Genomic DNA, 11,539 nt, shown 5'->3' with positions numbered 1-11,539 from the left:
GTACACTATGTACAGAGGGACATTATATCAAGAGTACACTATGTACAGATAGACATTATATCAAGAGTACACTATGTACAGATAGACATTATATCAAGACTACACTATGTACAGATAGACATTATATCAAGAGTACACTATGTACAGATAGACATTATATCAAGAGTACACTATGTACAGATAGACATTATATCAAGAGTACACTATGTATAGATAGACATCATATCAATAGTACACTATATATAGATACAGACATTATATCAAGAGTACTTCAACAGATTGTTTACATAAAATATTAAGAGTTCATTAATTTCTGTGAATTGTGACTATGTTGATATCACTATTCTACTTCATCTGTCAAAACATGTTTTACTTCAATAGATTGTTTACATGAAATATTAAGAGTTCATTGATTTCTATATACTGTTTACACTTAGTGATACAATATACCAAAATTTATTTTATCTCCAGAGACTGTTTACACATTGATATCGGATATTTAATTATTTTCTATACATTGTTTTGAAGCAACAAATATTTTAAATGTTGATATCAAAATGTTTTAATTAATTAGTTTATTTCATTCACAAACTCTTAGAAAAAGTTACACATGATGATTTCATGACTTTATAACACTCTGAAGTGAAAGTAGATTAAAAGGTTACTTAAAAATAATTATAGATACTATAACACAGAAATTTTCCAGATGTGCTCTACATGTATAATGTCTAGATTAATACAAGACAATGAGAGCCATCATTTGATACATTTTTACTACACTTACATCTGTTCACTGTTTGTCTTTACAATACAGATATTATACACATGTAAAGGAAAAGTTTATAAGCTATGTATATATCCGAATTATTATTAAACCTTATTCTAATGTTGCAAAAGCAATCAACAAAACATTGCTCAAAAACAAAAATAAATTTGAAGCAACATATCTTAAATAAATTGAACTTATAAATCCATAGAAAATCAGATTAAAAAATACTAATGTTTCTGAGGCTGATAAGACTAATACCTAATCTCACTTGACTATAAAAATATAAAAACAACTACATTTTATGTACAAGACAAAACTAATTAAGGGATACTGCTCATTTTCTTTCATTGTTAAATGCACTTGTGCAAATTAAACACTAAAGTGAAATGTAGAAAATACAAGCAAACAGCTTGTCAACATTAACTAGAGCTGAATAAAACACTTAACTAAAATGTCACAATATTTATCTTAACACAAATTAAACACTAAAGTGAAATGTTGAAAATACAAGCAAATAATGTCATACATAATACATCAGTCAACATTAACTAGAGCTAAAGCTGAATAAAACACTTAACTAAAATGTCACAATATTTATCTTAACACAAATTAAACACTAGTACCACACAACATCAAAATGATCTTTTCTGCAGGAATGATGGAGCTTATACAAATGACAGAAAAGTCAATTAATATAAAACCACTTGCAAGGTCCCATGGCACACAGTCGAGTTATGAGGCACAAACTTAAACACATTCTTTATTGGCTATGTACAAATAAAGATGAACTGGCAGGCTTGTCTTTTATTGTTACTGTTCAAACATGAAACATTTATTTATATAAGAACACAAGAAATCCATGAAAAATTCTCTGTCTAGTGAACTTCATAAATTAGTACACTAGCCTTTCCATACCAATTTCTTCCTAACAGAATTTATCAATATCTAAAAAAAATTACCTTTCATCAAAAACAAAACAAAATTAAGTAAATAATTATTTTTTTTCAAAAGTTGAAATAGGATGTTCATGATATAAAAAAAATCCACTTGTAACAAATCTTGTGTCATGATACTGATGAAATGGGGTTATGTGGTGACCCCATCTGAGTCAGTACTTTGTCTAGCCATTGCAGAGGTCCATGAAGATGAATTTCAATCCAGCAGGGAGTAGAGGTTACATCCTGACGATGGTACTCTGCACCCCAGCCTTTAACAAAACTCATACGAATAGTACACATCTTTGTCAGCTCATACACTGCTTCAAAGCCATGATTCACTGCCTGACTCAAAAGCTGGGCAAACTCCTGCAAAAATCAAATAGTTTATTTAACAGCCATACATTCTATGAAATCCATACACTGCTTCAAAGCCATGATTCACTGCCTGACTCAAAAGCTGGGCAAACTCCTGCAAAAATCAAATAGTTTATTTAACAGCCATACATTCTATGAAATCCATACACTGCTTCATAGTTTCATTCATAACATGGCTCAAAAGATAGACAAATAAAACTGGGTGTTCAGTAATATACCAAAGAAATTTAGCTTTAGTTAGAAAGTCAAGTTACACTTATATCATACACAACATTCTACAGATACTTGATAATATAACACATATTTAGTTGTAATTAACTCTTTAGTTAGAAAGTCAAGTCACACAACAATCTACAGATACTTGATAATATAACACATCTTTAGTTGTAATTAACTCTTTAGTTAGAAAGTCAAGTCACACTTATATCATACACAACATTCTACAGATACTTGATAATATAACACATCTTTAGTTGTAATCAACTCTTTAGTTAGAAAGTCAAGTCACACTTATATCATACACAACATTCTACAGATACTTGATAATATAACACATCTTTAGTTGTAATTAACTCTTTAGTTAGAAAGTCAAGTCACACTTATATCATACACAACACTCTACAAATACTTGATAATATAACATCTTTAGTTGTAATCAACTCTTTAGTTAGAAAGTCAAGTCACAATTATATCATACACAACATTCTACAGATACTTGATAATACAACACATATTTAGTTGTAATTAACTCTTTAGTTAGAAAGTCAAGTCACACAACAATCTACAGATACTTGATAATATAACACATCTTTAGTTGTAATTAACTCTTTAGTTAGAAAGTCAAGTCACACAACATTCTACAGATACTTGATAATATAACACATCTTTAGTTGTAATCAACTCTTTAGTTAAAAAGTCAAGTCACACTTATATCATACACAACATTCTACAGATACTTGATAATATAACACATCTTTAGTTGTAATCAACTCTTTAGTTAGAAAGTCAAGTCACACATATCATACACAACATTCTATAGATACTTGATAGTATAACACATCTTTAGTTGTAATCAACTATTGTTCATTAGATGTCAAACTCCCATAACCACCTTGCTAATTAGTATGTAAAGGTCCAGTAACCACCTTGCTAATTAGTATGTAAAGGCCCAGTAATCACCTTGTTAATTAGTATGTAAAGGTCCAGTAATCACCTTGCTAATTAGTGTGTAAAGGCCCAGTAATCACCTTGCTAATTAGTGTGTAAAGGTCCATTAATCACCTTGCTAATTAGTATGTAAAGGCCCAGTAATCACCTTGTTAATTAGTATGTAAAGGTCCAGTAATCACCTTGCTAATTAGTATGTAAAGGTCCAGTAATCACCTTGCTAATTAGTATGTAAAGGCCCAGTAATCACCTTGCTAAATAGTATGTAAAGGTCCATTAATCACCTTGCTAATTAGTATGTAAAGGTCCATTAATCACATTGCTAATTAGTATGTAAAGGCCCAGTAATCACCTTGTTAATTAGTATGTAAAGGTCCAGTAGTCACCTTACTAATTAGTTTGTAAAGGTACAGTAGTCACCTTGCTAATTAGTATGTTAAGGTCCATTAATCACCTTGCTAATTAGTATGTAAAGGTCCAGTAATCACCTTGCTAATTAGTATGTAAAGGTCCATTAATCATCTTGCTAATTAGTATGTAAAGGTCCATTAATCACCTTGCTAATTAGTATGTAAAGGCCCAGTAATCACCTTGCTAATTAGTATGTAAAGGCCCATTAATCACCTTGCTAATTAGTATGTTAAGGTCCATTAATCACCTTGCTAATTAGTATGTAAAGGTCCATTAATCACCTTGCTAATTAGTATGTAAAGGTCCAGTAATAACCTTGCTAATTAGTATGTAAAGGCCCAGTAATAACCTTACTAATTAGTATGTAAAGGCCCAGTAATCACCTTGCTAATTAGTATGTAAAGGCCCAGTAATCACCTTGTTAATTAGTATGTAAAGGTCCAGTAGTCACCTTACTAATTAGTATGTAAAGGTACAGTAATCACCTTACTAATTAGTATGTAAAGCTCTCATAATCACACTGTTAATTTGTATGTTAAGCTCTTGTAATCAGCTTGTTAATTAGTATGTAAAGGTCCAGTAATCACCTTGCTAATTAGTATGTAAAGCTCTCATAATCACACTGTTAATTAGTATGTTAAGCTCTTGTAATCAATCAGCTTGTTAGTTAGTATTCCAGATCACTTGGTAATTAATGTCAAGTTCCACAGTTATTTTGCTAATTAGTTTGAGTAAGTCCTATAATCATCTTCCTTACTGTTGACTATGACAGATCGAGTAAAAATTATGTTGACTTGAAAAATCTATCATTGATACAAACAAATTATAAGGAATTTTAATAACAAGTTTAATACAATCTAAAAACCTCAACAAAATTTGTAAACCCAGCAAATAACTCAAGGAGATAGTTTTCAAGATCTTCATCCCACCAAGCAAAGTTTTCAAAAACAGTAAAGAAATGAAATATTTTAACAAATAGTGCTAGAAATGACAAAACCTGAAATTTTAATCTCATAAATATGAGATTATGGAACTTCTCTAGTTGTAGGCTAATTAATGAGAGGATAGCTGTGTGCCAAATAGCAAGTACTAGCCTGGTTTGTTATTTTGTAGCACTGGGATACCTGCTAGGGAATCGAATCCTGGATTTTAGCATTGTAAGTCTTAAGACTAACCACTGTCCCACTGATGGACAGAAATAGACTGAAAGATTCAACATATAAGTGGCATGTGTAGTTGTATTAACTTTTCTATATGTAGGATTTGGTAATCAAAGTTCTATAGCCATAGAAGGTAATTCTGAATAAACATATTTTTGAAAAAGTTCATAAGTTCAAATGTCACCATTGAACATATTGGACATCTCTCTTAGGTTTGAAGAAACTATAAAATTAATTATAAGATACACACAAAAATTAAACAATTCTTTACCTGGTTATTAAAGATCTTCAGACTGCACCCTGGTGGTATTTTACAAACTGTAGTAGGGTGAAAACCATGTGAATGGTTACAGTTTCTACTTTGGACAAAGATGGCACTGTCACTAAAGCATTCAGCATATATCTCTCCTCCAACGTAATACATATGGACTCCTGAAGGAGATTACAATACAATAGTACTAATTAATACATATGGACTCCTGCAGATTACAATACAATAGTTCTAATTAATACATATGGACTCATGAAGATTACAATACAATAGTACTAATTAATACATATGGGCTCCTGAAGATTACAATACAATAGTACTAATTAATACATATGGACTCCTGCAGATTACAATACAATAGTACTAATTAATAAATATGGGCTCCTAAAGATTACAATACAATAGTACTAATTAATACATATGGACTCCTGAAGATTACAATACAGTAGTACTAATTAATAAATATGGACTCCTGAAGATTACAGTAGTGCTGGAGATTACAATACACTTGTACTAATTAATACATATGGACACCTGAAGATTACAATACACTAGTACTAATTAATAAATATGGACTCCTGAAAATTACAATACAGTAGTACTAATTAATAAATATGGACTCCTGAAGATTACAGTAGTGCTGGAGATTAAAATACACTTGTACTAATTAATACATATGGACTCCTGAAGATTACAGTAGTGCTGGAGATTACAATACACTTGTACTAATTAATACATATGGACACCTGAAGATTACAATAGTCTAATTAATAAATATGGACTCCTGAAGATTACAATACAATAGTACTAATTAATAAATATGGACTCCTGAAGATTACAATACAATAGTACTAATTAATAAATATGGACTCATGAAGATTACAATACACTAGTACTAATTAATAAATATGGACTCATGAAGATTACAATACACTAGTACTAATTAATAAATATGGACTCCTGAAGATTACAATACACTAATACTAATTAATAAATATGGACTCCTGAAGATTACAATACAATAGTACTAATTAATAAATATGGACTCCTGAAGATTACAATAGTGCTAATTAATAAGAACTTTTATGCAAATTCATAATACAATATTTTACTCATAACTGAGAAGCATGTGTGAAATAACTAATTCCTTAAATTCATTTTTTCAATCTTCATTGGTTTTCTTTTGAGTTTGACAAAGACACGTGTACCTGTTGGAAGTACTAGGGTTTAAAACTCATTGAGTATTAACTATACTATCCACAAATCCCAAAGTATATTTGTAATTCATGATTTAGCAAGATAACAGAAATAGCATTTGTTTTTATATATTATTACAATAACCCACCCCTAAAACTATCACCAAACCACTAAAGTCAGTGCATCAAGGAGCAAAAAATTTAAACTTTGTTGGACTGGATAACTTGTTCAAATACACTTTTCTGTCAAGCACACTCAGAAGGTTGCTACTAACTTTTACACATGTACTACAACTCACTTTGGAAGTAAATAAAGTTCTTAGATAAAGAAAACTATACAGTATTATTTTACTTCTTCCCTAGGAAAAAATATTACCTTATTCAACATCAGTCTGAACACTATTCCTTCAATGCTAAACTTTATTCTGTCAAACGTTTTTTTCAGATTTGGAGAACAAAAAGAATGGTAATCATTGTTGTCATTGTATTTGCAGCTCTCAACACACATAGAAAGACTTTACACCATAAGTATAGATATGTCAGGTTTATCTTTAAAATCTGGAACCATGGACTCAAAAACCTTCAAAAATGTCTATTTCTTGAACACAATCCACTTTTCAGTTAATTTCACTTTGTAATATGCAGAAATAGATAGATGTTTATTTTTCCTTAAACATTTACTTAATGATCAACAAATATACAAAAAAAATATTTTCATTCACTATTTTTCACGTCATATGTAAAAAAGTAAAGGCAACAAATGAGCTAATTATACCAAAACATAAAACTTCATCTAAGAAATGAAAGTTGATCTCCAAACACTTCTTTGGAAAATGGACAATATATAATCAACCTTTTTAAAACAGTCATATTGAACCCTCCAGTTATAGAAAATACAGTCACAACAGCCAAAATCTAAAAAAGCAGTTACAAAATCCAAGCTACTAAACACACAAACTTGACAGAGCACTAAGAAAACCTTTTAATATACATGTCTTCCGGCGGACACCAACATCATGTGACAATAATTCATTTTATACCAGAGAAGGCAGTGTTAGTTAGATACAGAAATTACAAAACAGTTTACCAGCTTCATTGTAATTTTTGTGGGAATATATACATTGGAAAACAGAAAAAACAACAAAAACTTCAAATAGATGGATCTTAGAATACAGTGGCAAAATTTGATAAAGTGTCGCAAAAACCTTGGACCACCACCAGTTATCTACGTGACAAGAATTCTTGGACCACCACCAGTTATCTACGAGACAAGAACTCTTGGACCACCACCAGTTATCTACGTGACAAGAATTCTTGGACCACCACCAGTTATCTACGAGACAAGAATTCTTGGACCACCACCAGTTATCTACGTGACAAGAATTCTTGGACCACCACCAGTTATCTACGTGACAAGAATTCTTGGACCACCACCAGTTATCTACGTGACAAGAATTCTTGGACCACCACCAGTTATCTATATGACATGAACTCTTGGACCACCACCAGTTATCTACAAGACAAGAATTCTTGGACCACCACCAGTTATCTACGTGACATGAACTCTTGGACCACCACCAGTTATCTACGAGACAAGAACTCTTGGACCACCACCAGTTATCTACGAGACAAGAACTCTTGGACCACCACCAGTTATCTAGATGACAAGAATTCTTGGACTACCACGAATTATCTAGTAACAATAACTCTTGGACCACCACCAGCTATCTAAATGACAAGAATTCCTGGACCACCACAAGTTATCTATGATTTTCTCTTTACTTTAAACATCTTTTCTAAAACGCAAGATTTGAAAAAGAAAGAATATGCACAAAGACATTACTTACCAAACAAAACGAAAAACAGAGAAATAGGATGGTATCTTTAATTATCAAAGAAATTGCATTGACACAATTAAAGATATGTGTATTTCACGTCAACTTCATATTGTTTCCAACTTTACAATAATGTATTTCACCATCCCACACACATTAAATGCTTTAAACTATAGAAGACTTTGAACTAGCAGATGTGCCCATTTTTTCTCTTGAAATCATACTACACAGTTTCATACTCTTATGTTGTCTCTAGATAACCACAGTTTTCACATAGTTATGTTGTATCTAGATAAAGGTGCATTACCAGAACGTTGAGGATTAAAGTAACAAAGTCTGGCTAAAAATATAACTTTCTTTCAAACTATATTTAGCTAAAAAACTGTACTGTATCTCCCTACAATAAACATTGATTTTGCTAACTGTTGAAAAATAAAAGCTCCATGAAAACATGATTACAATGTCTAACCTCAATTCTTTGTCCCATGCCCTCTGCTGCACACAAGGCATACTACTACAAATATAAGCAATATTCTTTATCATCATCTTGACTGGTTATTTATCTATATACTTCTCTCTAAAAGCAACTGACACATCCAAGTATTGTTTACATAAGATAAAACACTTAGAAATGGTAAGACATTTGAAAAAAAAATATTCAATTTTCAATTTAGTTTCTAATTTCCTTTAGTGTTATGATTGTATAAGTGAATTCTTCTTTCATAACTCAAGATATATATAAATATTGTAATACTCAAGATATATGAATATCACTTTTCTCTTAAGACATGCATAAATATCATAATACTCTTAAGATACATCAATATCATAAAACTCTTTAGGTATAACAATGTGTGTATCATAAATCTTATGATACATCAGTGTACAAATAACTCATAGTATTTCATATCACACTGTATAACTTCACTGAAATATAAAAACAATGATTTAGATATAATTTTTTGGGGGGCAACATTTGAATTAATTTGCTGATAAGAGCATGAAAAATAATTATAAAATCCTGAATATGTAATTAAAAATAAACTACCTTTTCCAATATGTCTTCTTGTATTCTCAATTGTGGAGTTCCTATTTACATTTGATAGAAGTCCAAGGCAAAATCTGTTGTTGTTATTCGATGGATCTGTGAAGCCATCAATGATGACGCTATGATGTTGAGCATGAAAAACTTCTCCAACACGAGAATTTAGTTCATAATATGCAATAGAACACCAATACTGAGGCTCAGAATACGTGACTGGAGACACATCTAGGAATAGAAAACTATCATTTTAATATTAGTTAAAATTAAAATAATCAGTCTAACCATTTCACCAATGTTTACATAAAAAACTAACACTTCAATAATTTAATACTATAAAAACAATATCAACCTCTTCAGTAAAGATGCTCCATTTATTTTAAAAGCCATAAACTTGTTAAAAAAAAAGTCTGTCAAATGGCTAAGGTTTTCATTTTAGTCCCACTCCAAACAATGCTTTAACACACACACATACAACTAACAAAACACTTATGAATATTTTAGTATTAGAACCATAACAGTAGCCTACCTTCAGGAAAAGTAACAGCTTGATCATCTTTGGTAGAGGCCAGCATGCCAAGAAATTTGTAATTATTATATGTAAAATTATTATGGTGATTCACAAATACACAATGTATTTTATAAATATAAAAATTACAAATTATAAAGATCAATGCTAGCTTCAAAAAAATACTACTAAAAAACCTTCCCTTAAGTTTGTGTAAAACCATACAATTATTATTTTTATAAAATATAAATATCTTCATTTCAAGATGTTCTTATTGGGTTAATATACTATTTAATACATCCATCAACTATATTTTACTGACTATGGAACGTACAGTTCAATGTTTCTGTTGTACATTGGTATATTTTATGTTCACAGATTCTATTTCCAGTGTTATACCTTCCCAACTAATAATGGCAAGAACATTTTTCATTAAAATGGAAAAGGTAAAAACTAAAATATTCATTAATAACAATCACAATACCATTGTTTCCATGTGAACAATAACTTTATTTGTATAAATTTAAAAGAAAAACATGCTCTCAATGTTTTGGTGGGCAACATGATCTACCATCTTCTGGAGACTTGGTAGTGTCATGATTTATATTTAAAGTACACACAAGTGATGTGAGCCTAATGTATTTAAATATTTATCACTTTACATGTACAGTTTTCATTCAGCATCAACATATCTTTGTACTTAAAATACAGTTGGCTAGACAAACCAAGCTCCACCTATTTCATATTTAATGGACTTTATACAAGTTTTTTTATATGAACTTTACTTGCCCTCAGATTTTACTAGAAACTTTTCTAATTTAATACTTTTGTTAGTTATTTCTACAAGTACATTTAATATAAAGATTTGTAGCCTTGTGCAAGAAATAGGTACATTCAAGTCCCTGTTGCAATATTAATATTCATGATGTCAAACTGATGACACATTTATGACTAGTTTTACTCTTACCATACGCGATCTACCTTGTAACCACACAGTAACCATCAGTTTCCATACTATAACTTTTAATGTTTTGTGTACCTTCAGTACAGCATTGCAAGTCTTTGTACACAAAAAATCTGATTTTTTAATTAAGTATTTTTACTAAAGATTTGCAGCTTTTGGACATACTAGCTGAAGAATTTTATTATCATATTTCATTATCTTACCTAACCTAATAACAGGTTATAACCTTTTATAACAGCAAGTAAAAAAAATACTTGAAAAACCAAAAATATAATACTTTTGACCTCTTGTATTTTTACTGTCAGTTGCCGATGAAATGTAAGCCTAATTTTTTTGTTTTATAATGATGGTACTAGAGCACTAAATTTTATTCACTTAAATAATGTACCAAAGAACACAGAATAATAACACAGTCAACAATGTCCTTAACTCTTTCAGAATGGGTTCAATCCCAGGGACCAACCTCTTAACCATTTTGTGCTTGTTATAGATTTATTGTTATAACTTTTAATACAGCAAGTGTATCTTCACGAAATTTTGTAGATTATCAGTAAACCTTATAATGCTTTCATACACAAAATATCAGATTTTTTATTAAGTTTTAAGATTTCTTAAGCAATGTTTTTCTCCTGTTTTTTATTTTCGAATGTTTACTATCCAACATGAAAAGTAATTTTCATTTTAAGATTAAAAATACTTTATACATCATAAAATGTTAAAATTTCACATGCAAAATGTTTATAACCTCAAGATAATTACCATAAGTTTTTAAAAACTTTCTATTTTATCTGTTAGTTTTCACTACTGTATCTCTGTATGGGTTGGGTCAATTTGACCGACCTCGTAACCACCATAAAAAATTAGGAAATAAATATAAATTATGGCTTTTTCATTCTAGAATGA

General features: G+C 30.2%; 1 protein-coding gene across 1 annotated transcript in view; it reads right to left on the bottom strand.

The window, feature by feature from the left end:
* Positions 1-440: 440 nt before the first annotated feature.
* The window catches only part of LOC106474867 (protein mothers against dpp-like), a 29,653-nt gene continuing 18,554 nt past the window's right edge, over positions 441-11,539 (bottom strand). The window contains exons 6-10 of the mRNA XM_022403148.1: positions 10,654-10,732; positions 9,694-9,942; positions 9,171-9,392; positions 5,092-5,252; positions 441-2,073 (exon numbers count right to left, since the gene is read on the bottom strand). Of these exons, the coding sequence (XP_022258856.1) occupies positions 1,834-2,073; positions 5,092-5,252; positions 9,171-9,392; positions 9,694-9,942; positions 10,654-10,732 (951 nt within the window). The 3' untranslated portion in view covers positions 441-1,833. The remainder of the gene's footprint in view (positions 2,074-5,091; positions 5,253-9,170; positions 9,393-9,693; positions 9,943-10,653; positions 10,733-11,539) is intronic.

Source organism: Limulus polyphemus, unplaced genomic scaffold (assembly GCF_000517525.1).
Source record: "Limulus polyphemus unplaced genomic scaffold, Limulus_polyphemus-2.1.2 Scaffold7789, whole genome shotgun sequence".
NCBI lineage: Eukaryota > Metazoa > Arthropoda > Merostomata > Xiphosura > Limulidae > Limulus > Limulus polyphemus.
Note: the sequence above shows the minus strand (reverse complement) of the source record. Positions and strands in the feature narration are given on the sequence as shown.